General features: G+C 56.2%; 1 protein-coding gene across 1 annotated transcript; it reads right to left on the bottom strand.

Annotated features, from left to right (window-relative positions):
* Positions 1-18,574: 18,574 nt before the first annotated feature.
* Positions 18,575-19,840, bottom strand: FOXD1 (forkhead box D1; the record flags this gene model as incomplete). The annotated part of the gene is made up of 1 exon (XM_082013255.1): positions 18,575-19,840. The coding sequence occupies one exon, from the start codon at positions 19,838-19,840 to the stop codon at positions 18,575-18,577; it is 1,266 nt and encodes a 421-aa protein (XP_081869381.1).
* Between the last annotated feature and the right edge of the window lie 1,781 nt (positions 19,841-21,621).

Below are 21,621 nucleotides of genomic sequence, written 5' to 3'. Positions count from 1 at the left end.
CCTGTTAAAAAGTCTGTCCTCATCTTTCTTATAAGCCCCCTTTAAGTACTGGCAGGCTGCAATAAGGTCTCACTGGAGCCTTCTCTTCTCCAGGCTGAACAACCCCAACTCACTCAGCCTGTCTTCATAGGTGTTCCAGCCCTCTGATCATTTTGGTGGTCCTCCTTTGGACCCTCTCCAACATGTCTATGTCTTCCCTGTGCTGAGGGCTCCAGAGCTGGACGGGGTCTCACCTGCTGGCCACACTGCTTTGGATGCAGCCCAGGATACGGTTGGCCTTCTGGGCTGCAGGCACACATTGCTGGCTCATGTCCAACTTTTCATCCACCAGTACCCCAAGTCCTTCTCAGCACGGCTCTCTATTCCCTTCATCCCCCAGCCTGTACTGATACCAGGGGTTTCCCTGAGCCAGCTGCAGGACCCTGCACCTGGCCTTGTTGAGCCTCTTGAGGTTCATACAGGCCCATTCCTCAAGCTTCTTCAGGTCCCTCTGGATGGCATTCCATTTTTGTTTGAGAAGGAACAAAACATCTGCCTTCTGAAAGCACAGCACTGTAGATAACTAAATCTTTTTAAAAGTGTATAGAAAACCATCTGCATTGAAATAGAATGTATTAATTGACATTTGCAAGGGGTGAGGGTGCTAAATGTCCAGGTATTTTTAATTTCTATGACATGGAGCCATATTCATACAGATAAGTGTGATATATGTAGTTTTTAGGGGGACGGGGCAGATATAAATGCTAATGTTCCCACTATGCCATTCAAGTTAGTTATTGCAACTTGAGATGGGAATTTATAGAGTGCTATTAAAATATCTTGGTTGTGTAGGATCTTGATTGCAGCTGGATTTGTCTTTATTTTAATATTATTTTTAATAGGACAAGGGAAAATGTGTCTATGCATCCCAGTACATGAGCAAATTTATCAAACACAGGACAGCAGCCGGAACAACAGGAAATCGCATGAGAGAGCCCAACTCGTGCTTGGCAGAAGCACGTTAACCTCTCATTCATGTCACTGAGTTTAATACTCTAACTTTATAGTAAAAGCGTCTTCCCTGAGCCCGGGTTCATAAAAGTGTTACTGGTCCTTGATGTTCCCAGCAGAGGATAGTAAGGAAAACACAGCCCTGAATAGCTCACATTGATTGCAGCAAATACAGAGCAGGAGGGTCAGCACCATTTCCCAGCCCAGAGCCGGTGTGGTAGAACTGAGCAGCTATTCATAGCCACTGGACCCTCTCCAAGCCCTGAGTGTAAATTTACTTGTATCATCTTTGCAGAGAGGAACTGCGGTCCCCAGTGCCTCCTGCTTGATTCGGATAGACTGTTTATTTGTTTAGTCCTGTAATGATATTATCCACAGGGCTAGAGCCACACAGGGAGGATTAGGAATTCCTGGAGGAGAAGCCATGTGTTTATTACCGTGACAGCCCCGTGTGACACAAGCCAACAGTTACTTGTATTTGTTCTTACCGTCTCTGACACCTGGAGCTTGCAGCCGAGGGGCGAGGGTGTAGGATCGATCTCGCAAAGGCACAAGGCGAAGAGGCTGTTACAGGGAAAGTGGTGGGATTAGCATGCTGGAAACTCCTTCCCCGGCTGTCTGCAAACGGCTCTCTCTCAGGGTGCTTTCAAATGTAAATGGCGGGAGGGGAGGACACTAGCCACTGAAGTCTTTCCAATACAGAAAACACTCCCAAACCTGTGCGTTTAACCTGCACTTCAAGAACATTTAATAAGCCCTGCAACGGAGAGTTTAGCCTTTTCTAAAAGAAACCCTGCGTTTCTAAAACAACAAACAAGAAAGAACCGGCGCAGAAAGCTCTTGCAGGTCTGTGCCCAGCAAAAGGGCAAAAGGAACCAAGGGGAAGGAAGAAGGGGTTTGCTTTTGTTTTCCTGTTTTTTTTCTTTTTTTCCCCCCTTTTATTTCCTAATTTAATAAATATTTAGCCATGGAAAGGGAGGGAAAGGCCAAAAGTAACAAAGAATTGTAGGTTGTTTAGATTGCTTGGGAACTCCCTCTTTGCAGCTGACCATTGCTACATATAGGTTAATTTCCACATGGAGCTGGAGAAACTCTATCCCCGGTTTGTGAAGTATGGGTCAGCCGAAGCATGTTAATCTGTTTAGCATGTGTGCTTCGTGGAGGTGCCAGACCACCACCGTGCAAGAGCAGAAGCAGCAGCAGCAGCCATGGTCCTTGGGGGTAGTTAATGAAGACTTTAAGGGAAATAAGTTTGTAAAGGTTTCAGTTCGTACACCGTGCCAGCTTTGGACATTTCAAAGCTTCCAGCCCTGCGGACCAGAAGACTTCAGAAGTCTCGGGGCTGTCGAGAGCAGCCCCAGCAGGGAGAGAGCCGGTGCCGCGGCCGGCGGGGCCGGGGGCACGGCGGGGGCAGGCCTGCTGCTTCTTCGCCCCGGGGGCAGGGGTAGCGGCACGGCCCCAGACCCCCCAGCACTCCGGCGGCACCCCAAATCCCCCATGGCTCCGCACACAGGGGCATCTTCGCCGTTTTGGGAAGCCCCGAGATGTTTTCGGGACCTCGGTTTTAATCTGCGCCCTTCCCGATGCAGAGCCTCAAACCCAGCGGGAGGTTTGGAGCGTGGTGCGAGCCGCTAAACGAGATAATAGCAAATAAAACTTTACGAGTCTATTCCTATAGCCCCACACAATGCAGACTAATCAGCGTCTCGTCTCTCTCTCGGGGATGAGCTGCGAGGAGGCATGTGGCGCTCGGGCTGACTCTCCGCTTCTCTCTCATCGTTTTTTTAATTTTCTTTTGAAATGCTAGACACTTATTAAAGCATTTTTAAATAATCAAAATATTTGCTGATGAGTATTTATTTTGACAAGGGTTTTGGTTTGGCTTTCGACTTCCCGTTCAACTATATAGACTGCAGTATTAATTTACTATAAAACCAAATGTGGTTGAGATTATTCTGCCTCGTCTCTGGATTTCAGTCATTCTCTGGTAGATGAAACGAACTGTCACAAGAACAAATCTCTTTCCATTTTCCGGCGTGCTTCGCCATGCGTCCTTCAGAGCCAAAGGAAGCTCAGCATTGCTCGAGAGGAAAAATGTCCCACGAACAGATACATCCCCTCGTCCTACCCAGAAAACAAGAACAGCCACGCAGCCCCGTGGTGTCCCCACCCTTGCCGTATTTAAAGCACAGCGGCCAAGCCTGTTCTTTAAAGTGTTGTCGGCGGCAGGGCCGGGAGCAGGAGGAGCCGCTTTCCCGCGGCCGGGCGGGCCGGCTCCGGCCGCCCTTCCAGCAGCAAGCACGGGCACCTTTTCCCTTGTTTCTCCTTCGCTAGCGGCAGCAAGTGGGAGGCGGTGGTAACCCTGCGTGTCTCACCTCCGGACTGGGGTCAGGCTTCAGAGAGATGGAACACCTCTGCTGTGAGGACAGGCTGAGAGGGTTGGGGTGGTTCAGCCTGGAGAAGAGAAGGCTCTGGGGAGACCTTATTGCAGCCTTCCAGTGCTTAAAGGGGGCTTATAGGAAAGATGGGGACAGACCTTTTAGCAGACCCTGTTGCAACAGGACAAGGGTAATGGTTTTAAAATGAAAGAGGGTATATATGTAAGGAAGAAATTTTTCATGATGTGGTTGATGAAGCACTGGCACAGGTTCCCCGGAGAGGTGGTAGATGCCCCATCCCTGGAACCCTTCAAGGTCAGGTTGGACGGGGCTCTGAGCAATCTGGTGTAGTTGAAAACGTTCCTGCTCACTGCAGGGGGGGTGGACTAGATGACCTTTAAAGGTCCCTTCTAACCCAGATATTCTATGATTTGCCAGCTACCTCCAAGCAAACGAGCTCGGCGCCAAAAGAACCTCCTTTCAGGTTTCCTGCCCTTTCAGGACACCTGCAGTAGGTTACTGTCCTCTGCAAAACTTTTGTTATTATAGCATTTTTGCCTTTTGTTTGTCTGGTCGGCCTGGGGGAATTGTTTGTTTGTTTGTTTTACAACCTTGCATGTAGTTTTCTCAGTGTGTTTTTTTAGTAATGGTGAAGAAATTGGTCGGAACCTAAACCATGCGCTAGTTTATGTGCTGGCACTCTTGTCATTCACTTTTACCTGTACTGATGGAAGAGATTTTCCATCACCTTGAGAAGGGCTTGTGCCTTACGTTCACTGCGGAAAGCAGCCTAACACGCCAGTAAAATGCACTGAACACTGAACATTGAGTGTCCTTGGGCTGAGGTGTTTGTGGGGAAGGTGTCAACTGTTTCAGACCAGGATTTCCCTCCCAGCTTACTCTTGCAGGGCCAGCACGCACACACACATCTGAAGATTTTACCAGAAAAAAAAAAAGTGTGTACAAAGTAAAAAGTTTGCGGTACCCAACTGCTCCCACTCTACTTTCACCATTTAAATCTTTCACAAAGAGTTATTTCATTGGGGAGCGTCGCGCGGACAGTACCCCTGGACTAGCACTGTCCTGCAGCGTGAGAAGCCCTTTTCCACCTAGGGTGGACATTTAACGCTCTGAGGTACCCTGGGAAAGCAGTCCTGTCCCCCTCGAGAGGAAGAGGAGGTCTCAGCCATGCCACTGCTCTTGTCCCGAGAAGGCCTGCTCTGTCCCCATCAGACGGACATGGCACACCGGGGGGGGGGGGAGGGGGGCAACACTCTGACAGTTCAAGCCAACAAAACCCTCTTTATGGCTTTAATAACATGTTTTCTTTCCCTGAAAAGAGCTCCCCAGTCAGAGCTATTCCGTTTGAAGCAATCACTGTACAGCCTGACCGCAGCCCAAGTGAGAGTCTTGCGAGAGGAAGTTTAAGAAAGATTTTCGTGGAAATGTGTCATATTCTTCGCTTGGAATGGGCGCCTGATCAGAAACCCGGGAACCCCTCACTCGGCAGCTCTGCTCCCGGGCATCTCTGCTTCTTTTGGAGCAGGGCACTATCACTTTCATTTCGGTCAGGAATGCCAAATCAGGAAAATGAGTTGGCGCCTGTACTGGCTCATGCAATATCGCGATAGTTTAATGACGTCTGACCAGCAGACCCGTTATTTCCGACGGCCCGGTCTTTTCGGAGGCCAGAAGCGTGGCAGGGTTGCGTGAAGATACCAGGCTGGCTTTCCAGCCATCAGGGAAGCTCCAGCCGCCTTCAAAGCAGCCTGAGCTCCCGCCTGCGCTGGCACTGCTGCAGCGGCGGCCGGGGGGGCTGCGCGGACGGGGAAGGTCCCCGTCAGGCCAGCACTCACGGAAGGGTCAAACACACAGCGACGACGGCTTCTCCGTGCCGCTCCACAGCGGGTGCCGGTGGGGAGAAAAAAAAAAAAAACAACAAACAAGCCCAAATCCACCCGCAAGATCAAGATGTGAAATTAGGATTTCGCAGGAGGCGGGGCAGGAGGTCATCCCCGCCTGCCGCGCGTAGAGGCTGCGGACCCACGCACCAGCCGGGCGCCGCTGCAACTCTCCCGGGCCTCCCCGCAGGCATCGCCCGTGGGGCTTCTACCTGCCGCCGGCTCCGCGGGCTCCCCACGGCCGCTGCAGGCGGGTCCCGCCGCCCTCGGCTTTACCCGCCGGGGGCAGAGGGCTTGCGTGGCGGGGGGCCGCGGCCCCAGCTCCCTCGGCCGCCGTGGGGCATGCATGGGGCGGGGCGGGCACGCGTGGGAGCAGGCGGGGCACTCCCGCCGCGCTGTCGGCACCAGGCCCGGGAGCACTTGCCGCGGTTTCTGCACGTCTCGTAGGGCAAACGGCATTGGAAAATAAATACCCCGGGCCAATAAATTCCCCCCAGCGCGACGCGGAGTAGGCTTTCTACTTTAGAAGCTCTCCCCGTGTAAAGAGGTATTTGGGTTGTCTCCGAAATAATAAATCCCAAAGGCAGACAATAAAATTTACTATCACGGGAGTAACAGAAGCCTAAAATATTCCGAACATGTTCCTTGAACAAATAACATAATCCCTGGCACACTGGAACACATGGTTTGCTTCAAACATGCTTCATTTTGTCATCGCATTGAGTGTACAGTATTTCTCTTTGGGTGCAAGAGTGATTGATATCTTTGGAAGAATTGTTTGCAAGAACATGAAAGTTGCCAAAGCAAACACGTTGGAGGGAAGTGTGCAGAAGGGGGAGCAGAAGTATTTGGAGTAGATCTGGGTTTGGGGAGTTCACACAGAGGTGAGACAGCTAGAAGTAGAACAAATAAAAACATTCTGCACACTTCATCTAAATAAATTATATACAAAAATTGCCCTTTTGTAGCCGGCAACAGCACAGTTACCACGCTTCCCTCACGCCCCTATAGAATGTGGGCTGGAAGCCAACTTTCTTCAGCTAATGATTTGTAACTTTTGCTCCACTTGAATGGATCTATTAATATTTAGATCTCTCCAATTCTGCTCCGTACGAGCTGTCAGCATTGTTAAACAAAATAATCTATTTACCTTCTGTTGTACGTGTCCAGCAGTGGCTTGCGTGGCTCGATGATGTACGTTAATAGGTTTTTCTTACGCTCCACTGCACTGGCCAACGGCAGAACTTCACATATTTTGATCTTTCTTCTTAAAAAATAATGTTTGACAAAACTCGTTGGATCGCGCAAACTTTGGGGTGTTAATTTAATAACTTCCATTCCTGAAGGACAAATATTTATTTTAATTCCCCTTTTATCCTTTTCTGCCATCAACATCTGGGGAAAGCCGTTGCTCTGGCTGGTTGAAGATGGCCAGATCACAAGGGTACTTTGGCGGGAGACGGCGAGGAGTGCGTGTTTTCGGACACGTATTTCCGAGGCAAAACCCCTCGCTTGGGCAAATCTCCGTCCCTCCGAAACTCCCCTTAGTAAAGCCCCTGACCCTCCGCGCCCCACTTTCACCGCAGCAGCGGCCCCGGGGCCCACGGCGGGGGGTTGGGGGGGCGGGGCCTCCTGCATCAACCCGCTGCCCGGCCACTTTCTGGCCTGCTTCTATAAGGAGCACCTGGTAGGGGAAAAAAAAAAAAAAAAAAAAAAAAAGAGCCCACAGCGCGGTCCATCACGGAGAGTTCCCACTTCCCCGGGGATGAAATTCGGCGGCCGCGGGACGGCTCTGACCCTGCACCCCCCCTGCGTGGGATTTTCACTGATTTCAGAGAGGCTTAACCCATATTCTCCTCCCACCCTCAGCCTCCTGTGCCCCCAAAACATCAACCTCAAACCCCCACCTCTTTGCCTTCCTGCCCAGCCCTGGGTGAATGGCAGCACAACTGCACAAGTGACTCCCGGAGCAAGGGTGCGACCAGGACTCGCAGGAGTGGAACAGGGATCAGATCGGTGCCGGGGCACAGTTTCGGCTAAAAACCTGCTCCATCTGGAGCTCTGACTCCATGTTATGGGGTTGCAGAAATTCCCCATTTGGATTTTAAAAAGAAAAAAAAATTCCCAGTGCTAACAAGGAAACTTGCCTTTATAACGCCCACAAGGAAAACAATGTGAAACATGTAAAATGTAGACAAACAGCTCAGCCACCTGCTGATTGCGATGGACTACCAGGCACGCAGCTGCAGCTGCCCCTGGGTCTGGACAGGGAGCATCCTCAGCCTTCATCTACATCTTTTCTGAAGGAGAAAGGTCACCAGCATCAGGGCTTCTCCCGGGGTGGCAGAAATGCAGATACTCACCCTGGGAAGATCCTGCACTCTCTAAAATTAAGAAAACTCTAAATCTGAGTAAAACCTAGCAAACTCTCAACTACCGCTCATGCTGTCCTTTGATGCTTGCAGGCCGGGCACCCTCTCCTGACTGTCTCTTGGGCACCTCCGGAGCTGCGTTTCGCGGTGAAGGGCCCCAGAAGCTGTCTGTGCTGGAGGGGTGCGGGCAGGGGTACAGCCCATGAGCAGGGATAAGCGACAAGCTCGCCTTTTCGGAGGGGGTGGCCTCCTTCCTCACATCCTCAGCGGCCTGGCCCAGCAAGCCAGGACAAAGTCTGGGGCAATCCCTCCTCCCTGCCCGAGGTGGGTCCCGGGGGTGCCCTTCGCCCCTCGGACCTCAGCGGAGCAGGGTTGACATCCTCCGGGAGCGTTTAATGGAGACATGGGCTCTCTGCTGCCGAGGAGATCTGTCCGCTGAGCTGGGCTCGCTCTTGAGGGGGGAAGAAGAAAGTAGATTCTATGTCCCTAAGGGAAATAATATTTGCTCGGTTTTGTCCTTCGGACTCGTCCTGTGGAGTTCGCTGGGATTAGGCGTGAGCAAGCACCCCGCCCGGCCGCGGGCAGAGGACGAGGCACTGGGACACGGTGGAGGCCACCGCACTCCCCACACGCCTGGGGACCAGGCCCAGAGCCCGTCCTTCCCCTTGCTCGCTGGGGTGGAGAGGAGCAGACCCTCCCAATTTTCCCCCATTCGCCTCCCTGGCAGAGTGTTTGTGGAGGAAGTGATTCTGGAAGATGGGGAGAAAAGGGAAGATGCCACTTGGTTTTCATTTGCCACTCCCGCAGGTCTTTTCTCCCACGGGATGCCACCTGCCGATGGCTCAGAGGGGCCTGTCCAGAGAGAAGGCAGGGAGAATGGGACACAGATACTTCCCCCGGGCAGGTACGACTATTTCTCCAGAAGGGCCCATCGGCTCGTTCTTAAAAAAAAAGAAAATTAAAAACCCCCGAACACCCCAACTTCACTCCACTCTGCTGACACGTGGTGCGCTGCCAATCGCCAAGTACCCCTGGGCGAAATCCGCACGCCATCTGCACGCACACCGAGGGGGCCACAGGCGATCCTCCGCCCTTGTTTGCCGGCGCGAGGGGGGCAGGACCCCCCGGTTGAGCGTAGTGCTCGGCCCCGGCTGTCGGTGGCTCGTCGCCTGCCAAGTCGTGAGTGCGAGCTTCTTTGAGGCACTTTTGGTCATATCTAGCCCGTAAATTAAAGCATTATGGGTGTCGCAGGCTGGTGTTAACGAAGAGAACATTTTCCTCCTCCCTTCCCCCGTCAGCACCAGTCTTTTATTGGCGGTATGAGGACAAAAATCCCTCTATCATACGGGGAAGCAGCAGCGCCGCAGATTGACGAGGCGCCCAGACACCGCAGTGCTCCGCCGGGGCTGGGCCCCCGGGAACGGGGCGCCCCGAGGGCTGCCCGCGCCCCCGCCCACGTCCCTGGTGGGGCGGGCGGCGAGAAACCCGGCTCTGAGCTGCTGCTGGAGATGCAGGCGCCTGTGTGCCTCTTTGGGGGCGCGGAGGTGTTCCCGGCTCCGAGCTGGAGACACAGGGCACCCCGCGGGGAGAGTCCCAGCCTCCCTTCCGTCACCCCCCCGCCGGCGGCCCCGTTCCTCCCGGGCTTCCCTTAGGCAGCGTTCTGGGAGCAGGAGCTGCTCTCCTCCTCCCGGAAGGTGACCTTTCCCCATCCGTCCTCCGCCCCCAATTTTTATTTTTTACCCCGCCGGTGCTTTCCGACCCAGGCCGGCGCGGCACGGCGACAAGGCAAAGCGGGGAGGCGGGCGCCGGGCTCCGCACCTGCGCAAGGCACCGCGGGGGTGGCTGGGCGAGGGGAGGAGGGCCAGGTCCTGGCAGAAGGTCACGGAGCGGGATCTGGGGGGCCCCATCCAGCCCCCCTCGCCTGTCGCCGGGAGCATCCCGGCTCCCGAGGAACCTCGAGGGCGACGAGCCTGGGCCTGCGAGCAGGCAAGCCGGGGCCGAACGTAACAACGCTTGGAGAGGAAGACTTCGGCCTAGCGCCATTTTTCTGCTCTCCGTTTTTATAGCCGCGTTATCTGTTTCTCTCCGCCCCCCCCTCTTTTTTTTTTTTTTTTCCCCTCTTCTCTAGGTGGGGGCGGGGTGGTGGTGGAGCGAAGAAATCCTGATGAACAGAAAAGCCAAGCCCGGGAAGGAGTTTCTTTTGACTACTCAGGATGATCTATCCAGGCTCTCTAATTAGAGAGGGATCCGGGGTGGCATTAGTTTCCAAACATTTTAATCGAGCTTTAAGCAGAGCTCTTTTCAATGGCAGGAGATAAATGTAGCAACTGTTACCGTCCCCCTGAATGGCCACCTCCCATGGCGGGCATTCAGCCTTCCTTTCACAAGCCCTAAGCAGTTTAGTCTATGGACCCAGCAACACTCCACATATCTTCTAATTAGTCTAATTAGAAAGGTGGATTGATAGAAGCAAGGAAGACAGAGTTAAGTTAGGAAGATGCTCAATGCTGCCAATCTGCGCCGGGGGACAGCTTATTCTCTGTGGGAGAAAAGGAAATAAAGGGGGGGGGGGGGGGGAAAGAGAAGAAAGAGGGGAAAGAAGGAGAATCCCGGAGCCTGACACGAAGGACAAGTCCCGAGGAATCCGAGGGGCAGGAGCTTCTGTGTCTCAATTGAGGGGGACACATAACTGAGGTGCTTTTCCCGGACGGGTTTCCCCCCATGGGTTTGGCTGTTTGCCGTCCCAGCCCGGGGGAGCGCTCCCTGCCGCACGGCAGAGCCCCGGCTCGAGCCGCGCCGTCGGGGCACCGCTCCGGCCGCCCCGGCTCGCCGCTGGGACGCTGGGCCCCGCGGTCACACACGCGTGGAGGGGAAAGGAAGAGAAAGGAGAAGGCGCCGAGAAGCGGCTTGCCTCCCAGGTCCCCACCTCGGCCCATCGCCGCCCAGGCTGTGGCAGGGGAGCGGGGATCCGCGGAGCCCCCGTCGAGGCTGCGTTTGTGCAGGGATGCGTGATAGGGGTCTGGCCGGGGCGCAGGGCAGGCGGGGGGGGGGGCGCTGAGGAGGGTCTCCGCCCTACATTCCAGCCCACCACCGCCTCCTCGGACGGAGGAAGGTGCGGAGGGAAGCAGTGCGGGTGGCGTGAGGAAGGATGAACCTTTAATGGGGGCGACAAATGGGGGAGAGGAGCGTGGGGCAGTGCGCGCAGGTGTCAAAACAGAGGAAAAGCCGGTCGGCCAGCGCGGCAGGGCAGGGCCGCCTCGCCCCCCGCTAATGTCGCCCTGGTAAGTCTCCTGCCCGCAGGCGGGACGGGGAGGGCAAGGGGGGGACAAGGCAGGGCCGGCGGGTCGCGAGTCCCTCCGGGCCACGAGGGGGAACCGGGACGCGCGTGGGGTCGTCTCCTGGCCACGGCTCGGGCGAGCGTGTACACTCGTGGGCTTTCCCTTTCACCTTCTTCCGCCAGGCCGGCACAAAAGCCCGCAAGAGAAGCATGCCGGGGGGAAAAGGCCCCCACCTCTCATTTCTGCACCCCCCGGGCCGCGCTCCCCTTCCCGCCCGCCCTCCTTGCTGCTTCCCCGCTGCCTGCCTTTTCCCGCACTTGCTCGCAGGTTGGGGTTACGGACCAAGTTGTGAGCGATTTCAAATGCAATATTTCGCTCGGGAAAAGGGGGTGGTGGGTGGGGGTGGAATTAAGACCCAGCCTGTCAAAGTCCCTAATCAAACTGCTGGCGAAAGGGGATTCGTAGACAAAAGGAAACAATGGAAGTCTCGTTAGATCATTTTTCTGGACATTGTTTATGGTCTGGAAGGGATCAATCGTTTCAAAATGTTACCAGTAAAAATGATCCTGTGTGGAATGCAGCTAATCCTTTTAGGTTCCTGTCAACTGTTTCCACTCAAGGAATCCGATTTTTCAAATCAAAGGTGCAGAACTCAATTGCCGAGGGATTTATAGCGCCGGCACCGGGCTCCCCGCCCAACCCCCAGCGCCCCACGGTGTCTCCAAACGCCCCGCGTGGGTGCCGAGGGCAGGACCACGGGTTGTCCGTGTCGGGGCGGGGTTACCAACCCAGGGCGCTCTCCCGACGGCGGCTGTGGTCCGCTCCGCCGGCGGCCGGCGTAGGACGGCAGCGTACCTGAGGCCGGGAGGAGGCATGGAGCTGCCGGGCCCCTCCAGCCGGGCTCCCCTCAGAGCTCCCCCACCTCTGCCCCGGCGCGGCCGCGGAGATTTGTGCCGCTCCCCCGAGTGAACCGCGCCGTCTCGCAGGCGCAGCAGCAGCTGCGGGACTGGGTTCAAAAGCCCTTGTGAGAGCACTGGGCTTGGCTTGCCCGTGTGTCGGCAAGTTGTTGCGGGCTTCTTCTGGGTGGGGAGGAGGCTGGAGAGGAAGGAAGTCGGTTTAAAACCAGACATCCATGTCGCTTTGTCAGTAGCTCCGCTCCGGTGCGCGGGTCGGGGATCTGCCTCACCGGCGGGCTGGCCCGGGGTCTCCCCCAAAAAACGTGTCCCAGTCGGCAGATGTCTGAAACACGCGGGGAAGAGCCATCGCGAGGGGAGTTAGTGCTGAAAGGGATCTAAAGAGGTTAATTTCCAGAGAAGGGCCGCCCTTTGGCTTCTCCCAGCCAAGCGGCAGGCCGCGGGGAGGGGTTCTGCGATTCGGTACTAGCGGGTCCGCCGGCTGCCGAGCGCTTGCGGGGCAGCCCGAGGGCACACGCACATGTGCTGCCCCACACGCAGCGCCGTCTGCACGGAGAAAGACAAGTTCAGGACATCCAAGAAGGCGGGGAGGATGTTTGACAGAACCCACCGAGCTGCCTCAGGCCGAGGGTGGGTGGGTGTTGTGCAATCAGAGGCAGGATGGAATGAATAGTGCGAATTATTTTCCACGGTCCGTAATTTCCGACCCCGTCCACTTTCGGGCAAGCCGGTCACCTGACATACCTGCCCCTCCTTGCTCTGTGCTGTACAAATTTTTATTTTTCTTTTCACCAATGGCTCCTTTAGTCCTGAACTATTGATCCGGAGAGACTGCCTTCCTTTCCCTTCGTGCAGCTCACAGGTGGAAGTCCACTGTGTACACGTGTATTAGAAAGCTATCAGTTTCGTCTAGTGGTTGCTGAATAAGCAGACGTGACAGTGTTTATTTTACGAAAAGAAAACGCGAGTAAGACACCCCATTTATCTTGATTGTGTGTATTTAACGTATTTCATGTATATAGGTGTGCATATTCTCTCCCGTAATGAAAGTTGAGAAGCAGACCTACGTTCACCGCAGTGGGAAGAGCCACATTCCCGGGTTTTAACAAGAACTTTCCAAAGCACAGGCATTTGCCGGAGCGACCACCGCAGTGCTACAAGGCCGTGGGCGCGGGTGGGTGGCAGCACCGCGTCCCGGGCACGCACGCCTGAACCTACGCACGCGTTTCGATGGACGCAGACGGTTTTCTGTTCCGCGGAGGGGAGAGAAATACCTTCGGATTAACTGTGGATAAGGCTTTCCCAGTCTCAGACAACGAATTAACGCAACAACTGAAATCTCTATTTATCCTTTTGCTTCCAACATAAATTGTATAATTTATCATCTAAATATGGGGCCCCACAGACTTCTGCATGCCGTTTTGCTCCATCAACGAAAGGGAAACTTAGAATCAATTCAACGGGTCTCTTGTGGTTTGGAGAAAGGGCAAGTTTAATTATTTTGATTTAAAAAAACAAAACAACTTTCCCTCTGAATTCAGCTCAGCGCTATCGTTTCTGAAATTGGCTAGACACTGCGTCTTAAAAAAAAAAATTTAGAAGTCTTACGTACAGTCCAGTCCATATATTTTACTACTTTCCGGGCGCTCCGGGGCCTAGCTAGTGGGTCTTTGCTCCGAGGAGAGACCTCTCTCCTCTGGCCCGCAGAGCCGGAGCCCTGCACTGAAGGCACACCTTCGTACGAGGCGCATCTTCCGCCGGGTTCCCGTCGTGATTCCTTGCCGAGACGCCGCCGGGTACCTCCCCGCTCCTACGGGTGGGCTCGGCTGCGGAGTACCGCCGCGGCCGCGGAGGCTCTGCCCCGCTGCGCAGCCGCGCACAGCCAGCCGTGCCACCCGTTTTGCAGCGCGGGTTCCTGAGTCGTGCCCCCCCCCCCCCGCAAATCCCGCAGCCTCTGCCTCTCCTTTTTCGGGTCGCGTCGGGCGGCGGGGAGGGGGCCGGCGGGGCTGCGGGGCCGGCATCCCGCATGGCCCCTCCGGGCGGGGACCTGCGGAGGGGCACGGCGCTCGTCTGCAAGAGAAAAGCAGGAATAAAGGGTTTACCGATTTAGGCCTTGCCTGCAGGTCTCCGCCTCCCCCCAAATCGATGGTCACCCATCTGCGCAGAGAGGCAACGAGGACATTTGCTGCCGCAGCATGGCTCCGAAAGCAGCTCGCTCCCCCCCGGGAGTGCCGTTTTCCGGCACACGCGTACATACACGCACTTGTGCATGAATCTTGCCTCCCTAGCTCAGCCGTGCTTTGCAGGGCAGGAAGGCGCAGCGAGCGGAGGGCCCACGGCGGCTGCTCGACGTGGCTCTCACGGCGGGGGGTTGCGGAGGGGAGAGGACTTAGGGAAACGGGTGGAGGAGCCCTGCAGTCACCTGCGGCAGGCCACCCGGGGGTTGCCGGGTGAGGGTTGGCCGAGTCGAGGGGCGAGCGGGCACCTACCTGCCAGGGAGGCGCCCGGCTGCGACCCATGGTGGCCGGTCCCCGCCGGCCGGTCCCCGGGTCCCGCCGGTGTGTGCCGGCCCGGCGCCGCGCCGAACGGGGAGCAGGCGAAACCTCGCTGCGGATAGGAGAGCCGCCGGTAACAAGCTGAGAAACGGATCTGCTTTGGTTAGCAAGTCCCAGCGCAGGGAGCATTTGGCCACGATCATAATTTCCATGATTTCTGTCAAATACAATATTATCAGAGACTACTGAAGTACTTACTGTAAGTAATGAGGGAAAGTATTACATACGGAGCGGGGCCTCCGGGCCGTGCCAAGGGACTATTAAACCAGACCCACTTTCCGACAGATCCCTCGCACAGGCCTCAGTCTCGGCGGGGGCCACCGTGCGCTCTGCCCTGGCCACCAGCGCTGTAAGAAAAGGAGCAGCGCAGAGCAGGTGAGCCCTCCCCCGCCTTCACCCTCCGGACTCGGGAACGGGGTTGGCCCTGGGTACTTGAAACCAGCCTGCACGGGCAGGGGTGGGTGTGGTGTGGTGTGCACCATCCGACACCCCGCTGCCCTCAGGGGTGCCTCTCGCTGCACCGGAAAAATAACCACGAGCGAATGTATGTCCCGAAGGAGCTGCAGATGGGGAAGGTTTGGGAGAAGACCGACACAGGGGCCCCGCGGCCCGGCCGGAGCCCCGGGCTGCGCTGCCCGCCGCAGCCCATATCGGTGCGGGCAGGGCCGGGGCGGTGTCGGGCCCCTCTGCAGAAGGCGTGGGGAGCGCTCCGGCGGGAAGGGCGCAGCGTGCGGACGTGCAAATGAATCAGCTTCGAAACGGGGGAGGGAAGGGGAAACTTCTTTTATAGGGGATGTGGGAAGGGACCTAACACAGTACTGCCTGAGAGGAACGTTATACAAGATGCTTGAAAAGAAATAATTAAAAAAAAACTAATTAAAAATATATAAATCACCCAACAGAAACAAAGAAATATGTGGAAGGAAACGTTTCTGGATAGAGACACTGTGTGTGGCATAAAAAGCGATTGAATGCATAAGGGCTTCATTAAATTCCCAATAGATAACATTTGGCTAAATCTATCCCTAGATTAAAACTGTGCATAATAGCACCATAAACTAAAAAGTTTCTTTTTGTGTGGTCCTTCTGGAGGAACTGATTGAAACATTAGCCCCCATATAGAGCCGTCCCCTCCCAATTCAGCTCCAGTAATTCCTCTCTCAGCCCGACGGGGATATGATGAGAAAAGGAGACGGGTTAATGAATCCACATTTTGTAGCTGGGAGGAGGAAAAGGAGGCGACACCATCCTGTTTGTCCCATCAGCTTGTTTATTAAGGCCCAGCCTATTTCGGAGGAATTCTTCGTCCGGTCTCCGTCCCGGCGAGGACTACACGTCCCTTCTGTTCTCCTGGAAAGACGGGAAGGGGCGGGGGGGGGGGGGGGGGGGCACGACGGGCCATTTGCATGCGAATGGGCCATCAAAGGGCTGCGGGGCCGGCGCATTTTCTGGCGGCACCTGCTCCGGCTCCGCCGCCGCCATCCACCGCGCAGCGCAGCCCAGCGACGCGGGGAACAGGGACCACCGGGCCCCGGGGCTGCGACCGGGCGGCTTACCCGCAGACTCGGAGAAAACAAGCGAAGGGGTCTTCCCCCAGCACGACAGCCCCCTTCCCCGACCGCCTTTCCTCACCGCTAAAAAAAAAAAAAAAAAAAAAAGCTACACCGCTTAACCGCTTATGGCGATTTGTTTCTGCCAGCTTCCCTAGCAACTCCCAGGTGAAGGCCCTATTCTCACGGGATGCAGACGACCGGCATAAAGCATGGAAGGAACAAGTGGACGAGTTGCTCCCTTGCCGTATGCCTCTGAGGGCGGCTTTCCCCTGAAGAGACTCGAGGGAAGGGCGGCGGGCACAGCCGGGCCGGCCTCCGCGCAGGGGAGGACGCCGGGCTCCCCCGGGTGTGCTGCCGGAAAGCCGGGAGAAACAAATACCGGGTTGTCGGAACCTGCCCTCCCCACCCGAACGGCTCGGGGACAACCCCAAGAACCCACACGGCCTCTCACCCCAGGGCCGCCGCTCCCGCAGCCAGAAGCCGGACCGACCGCAGCAGCTTGCCCCCGCAGGACGCCCGGGGCCGCCGCGCTCACGGCTACAGCCGCCTTCTCCTTCGCAAAACCTTTCCCTGCTCGGTTTTGGCCGCATCTCCGAGCTCGGTACCCGGCGCTGGACCGGCGCGGCGGCCCGGCGCATCTCCCCGGCCGGGCCCGGGGAAAGCGAGTTAAGCCGTCCCCGGTGAAAAGGATGCGCTTTCCGCGAAGGGCCCGTACGCGGTGCCGCTGCGATCTTTTCCCTTTAGTTTTAGAAATTAAACGAGACTCTACATCCTCGTCCTCTAAGGGATCCGGGACAGCCAAAGGGGCCCGCCAGTTGCGGACTGCAAATAGAGGCCAGCAGAGAGCTCACGTCCAGTCCTTCCACTTACTGAAAACCACGAATTTAACCCAGCATTGATACAAACAAAACAAAAAAAGCATCATTTTCCTATCCACGAGAATACTTAGAACTGAGGCGACGAGGTACTTCGATGTGTAAAAAGCATGTAACCACACAACCTTCCCCTCCGCACTCCAAAGAGCACTAAAAGGCATCTCGCCTTCCCCTCCCCCTTTTTTGTACGAAAATGCACATAATTTATCCCTGTATCTACTGAATTGTTATAAATACAGTTGTACTTGAAAAGCGCCTCCGTGATTTGAAAAACGCGTGTTCCTGGTCCACCACACGCAACCGCACGCCTCCTCTTAAAACCTGCGATTCTCTTTTCATGCCTAGGCTCCGAATATTTGAGGCGGGCTTTTTGGTTAAAAAGCAATTTTAGTCTATGAAATAGGTATTTATCGACCTTGTACGGGTTAAGACGAGAGTTCAGAATCAGAAAAGCTGCTTTCACGGTTTGTTTCGTACACGTACGTATCCTTACTTCAATAGTTCATGCAGTTAATCAGCTCGTCACACGAGGATATTCCAATGCTCATTATTTTATATTATTTGTATTGAAAAGTAGAAACACATGTCCCTATTATCGTCGCAGAAACGTAAGAGTCTAGGACAAATCTCTCTGAAGTTCAGTACATGATCATTATTAGTAGTATTTTCCTTTGGGCCTCTTGGAAACCAAACTGTGATGCAGTCGCGATTTAGAACACACTCGAAAGTATAAAAACAGTTTAAAACCAGCTTTCTAATCAATCCCCTGATTGGTGCCTTACAGAACTGGGCTTTACTCCCGCGAGAGAGACCTGTTTCTATTTATCCCCTTTTGTCCTTGCTCGGTTTTTTTTTTTTTTTTGTGTCTTTCACTCTCTGCTAGGGTTAACAATGGTTTGACTGCAAAGATTATATTCTGATCTTCTTCTTCGCCGTCAAATCCAGACATAATAAATTTTAAGCAGTAAATTTTCTTGGCTATTGTGCTATTAATCCCCAAGAAAGAAAAAAAAATCAATGTCCCAAAGAAGGGAGAAGGGAAGGGTCCGAAGCCAATTGTTTGGCTGGGCTCCTTTGGTCTCTGGGTTTATTTTTGGGTTTTTTTTTTTTTTTGAAAATTAAAAATTTTATTTTTGAAAATGTGTAAAAATTTTACATTAAAATGGTACAATAATACTTGCCAGTAATTTTTAACAATATTCCTTGTAAAGAATACGCATAAAGTACAAAATAAAAAACTCCGTAAGTCTATTATAATACAAAACACAGGTTAAAATAAGAAACGATAATCTTGACTTTCTTCTGTGTAAACATGTTAATTTTTTCTTTTCTTTTATAAAAGTACATGAGACAAGTGTACTAAAATGAAAAAGTATTGCTTTGCTGTCCTCCCTCAAGCCTTTTTTTTCCTGTACATTACTGTTTTCAAGCTCCTAGACCTGAGAATCTCTGAACTTCAACGGTTTAGAGACGTTATTTATCACCATTTACTTTTTTTTTTTTTTTTTTTTTTTCTTTTTAAGGAGTAGCGAGTAACTTTCCGATAGTATGAACCGGCTGCCCGTGCAGCATCTAGACCTGGCTTTGCAAACACAGAGGTCCCGGGCGGCCCGCCGGCCTGGGCGGACGCCTCCCGAGCCCCACCGCGTAACATCCCCACGCAAAGCCAGCAGCCCCTCCGGGCGGCGTCCGCCGGGCATCCGAGCGGCAGAGAAAGGAGATACCGCAGATCCTACCTTCGGAAAGACTCCCAAACCCTTAACAGTTAGAGATCCGGGCCGCGAAGCCGGGGGCGGCGGGCAGGGCTGTGGCGGGGGGCAGGCCGCCCCCGGCGCTCCCCAGCGAGCGGGCCAGCCCCGGCGCCGCGGCCGACTGCGAGGCGCAGCTGCTGCCGGGGCCGGCCCCCCCCCCGATGATGCTCTCGATGGAGAAGGGCGAGCGGGCCAGCGCCGCGCCGCTGCCGGGCTTGGCGGCGTGCAGCGAGGCCGCCAGCGCCGGGCCCAGCGGGTGCGCGTAGCCGAAGGGCGTCCGTGCCAGCTCGGCCGCCGGCAGCAAGGGGCCCGGCGCGGCGGCGGCGGCGGCGGGGGGCAGCGCCGCGCCGGGGGCGCTGCCGGGGGCGGCAGGGGGCTGGCGGGGCGGCGGGGAGGGGTGGTGGAAGGCGAAGAGGGCGGAGTGGGGGTGATAGGGCTGGAGCTGGAGGCCGTAGCCGCAGCCGTAGGGTCCATAGGCGCAAGGCGGCTGCTGCGGGGGCTGGGGCGGGGGCTGCGGGAGGAAGACGGCGGGGTCCACGGCGCGCAGCAGCAGCTCGGGCGCCGGCAGCTGCTGCCGCTTGAAGCGCTTTCGGCGGCGCAGGAAGCTCCCGTTGTCGAACATGTCGGCAGACTCCGGGTCCAGCGTCCAGTAGTTGCCCTTGCCCGGGTTGCCGGGCTCCCGGGGGATTTTGACGAAGCAGTCGTTGAGGGAGAGGTTGTGGCGGATGCTGTTCTGCCAGGCGGGGAACTTCTCCCGGTAGTAGGGGAAGCGCCCGCTGATGAACTCGCAGATCTCGCTCAGCGTCAGCCGCTTCTTGGGGCTCTGCAGGATGGCCATGGTGATGAGGGCGATGTAGGAGTAAGGCGGCTTCACCAGGCTATTCTTGCTGCCGCCGCCGCCCGCCCCGCCGCCGCCGCTGCCTCCGCCCGCCCCGCCGCCGCCGCCCGCCGCCGCCTTCTGCGGGCCGCCCCGCGAGGGAGGCCGAGAGCTGCCGCCACCTTCCCCGCCGCCCGCCCCGCCGCCGCCGCCGCCTCCGCCGCCTCCGCCTCCGCCGCGCACGGGTGACCGCGGCAGCAGGGCGTCGTCGTGGAGGTCGCCCACATCCTCCTCGTCCTCTTCCTCCTCCTCCTCCTCCTCGTCCTCGGCGTAGGAGCGGCGGCGGCGGGGCTGCGGCTCCTCGTCGTCCTCCTCGTCGTCCTCCTCGCCCACCACATCGATGTCGGTCTCCTCAGCCAGCGCCGACGCCTCGGACATCTCCGAGCTCAGGGTCATGGCGCGGCGGCGGGGCAGCGCATCGGCGGCGGCCGGCGCGGCGCGGCGGGCGGGCAGGCGCCCTCCCCGCCGCCGCCAGGCCCCCGGCCCGCTCCGCAGAGAGCCGCCCCGCCGCCGCCGCCGCCGCAGGCAGGCGGGCCGCTCCCAGCCGCGCCGGCCCCCAGCGCCGCCGCCGCCGCGGGAGCGCTCCCGCCGCGGAGGCGGCGGCGGCTGGTTTGGGTTTTGTTTCGGGGTATTTTTTGCTGCTTTTTTGGATTCTCTCTCTCTTTTTTCCCCCTTCCCCTTTTTTGGGGGTCTTTCAGTTTTTGGGGTCTTTTTTGGGTTGGGGTCAGGGTTTGGGGTCGGGGGGGGTCTCTGCCGCCGCGCCTGCAAGTCGGTTCCCCCTTCTTTCTCCTCACCTCAGCCCCCAGACATTAATGGATGCGGGGCAGGAGGGAGCGCGCCTAGTCCTGGGAGGAGGAGAGGGGAGGAGGCTGGCGAGGAGGGAGGGCGGAGGGGGCGGCTTGCCGGGCCTTCGGAAAGATGGTGAAAAGGCTGGGGCCGAGTCCCAGAGAGGGCGGCCTTCCTCCCCGCCTTATAGCGAGGGGGGCCATCACATGGCTCCCAGCGTCAGAACGCGGCGGGGCGAGCGGCGGCCCCGGGCGGCGCCGTGTCCCGTCCCCCTCCCCCCTCCAGCCACCCCACCCCACGCGGGACGCCTCGCTGCCCGCCCCGGCCCCCCGCCCTCGTCCGGCCAGGAGGGGCTCTGTGGGGCCGCGGGGCCGTCTTTAGTGGAAAAGGGGGGAAATAAAGACACACCTCCCCCCGGGGAAAAAAAAAGAAAAAAGAGAAAAAAGTGCAAGTCTGTCCCAAAGTCCTGGAGAGTCTTCCCAGGAGCCGTCCAGAGGGTGCCGGGAGATCTGCGTCTTCCTGGGCTGCCCCCAGGGACGGGGTTCTGCTTCCCTTTGGAAGAAGGGGGAGAAGAACAAAAACAACAACAACAACAACAAAAAAAAAATCAGGCCGGAGAGGGAGGTGGTGAGTTAATAAACTTGAGACTTCTGTCCGCGGGATGGTTTAGAGACATCTCTCCCCCTTCCTTCCTCTTCCCACTCCAGAGTTTAGTTCATTTAAGAGTGAAATCAAATATCTCTCGATGTCGACCTCGCAAGCTCTCAGAGAACCGCCTCCAAAGCGTAACGCCAATCTCACGGTTTATTTGTAGGGCTATTGTTTTTAACGGGAGAGAGGCAGCTCCCTCCATTATGGGAAACACTAACAGAGAATTAGCGTCACCTCTTTCGAATGCAAAGGAAAACAATTCACCGGCCTGTAAAATGCGAACTCTGCTCTAAGAGAAGGAGCAACACTCCTGAGAAAGCGACACAAAGGATCGCTTCTTAATTAAGTCCCACGGTTCCCAGCTTCAGGTGATACATAGAGCGGGGACACCCTTTATGCGAGGGATGGCAGGGGGGAAAGAGCCCCCAAACATGGTCATAAATGCAATCACCGTGCTATTAAAAAGGAAAGCTTTGAAAATTCCCATCACTCCCGGTTCTGGCAGGATAACCCACGATCAGGACCCGATTGGGATGGGAGGAGTGGGAGAGCATTTTGTGCTCCGGCAGAAACCGTCGGTGAGAAGGGCGGACTGATGCCTGTCGTCCTTACTGCTCAAATCTCGCCGCTCAAACAGTTCGCACACACCATTTTCTTGAAATGCGTTTTCGATATATCGTCCTAATCCAAAGCTTCAAGCCACCCTGTTTCAAACCCAGTTGCATGGATTTACAGCATAA

Source organism: Phaethon aethereus (assembly GCF_964289735.1).
Source record: "Phaethon aethereus genome assembly, chromosome: Z".
In the NCBI taxonomy this organism is placed as follows: Eukaryota; Metazoa; Chordata; class Aves; order Phaethontiformes; family Phaethontidae; genus Phaethon; species Phaethon aethereus.
Note: the sequence above shows the minus strand (reverse complement) of the source record. Positions and strands in the feature narration are given on the sequence as shown.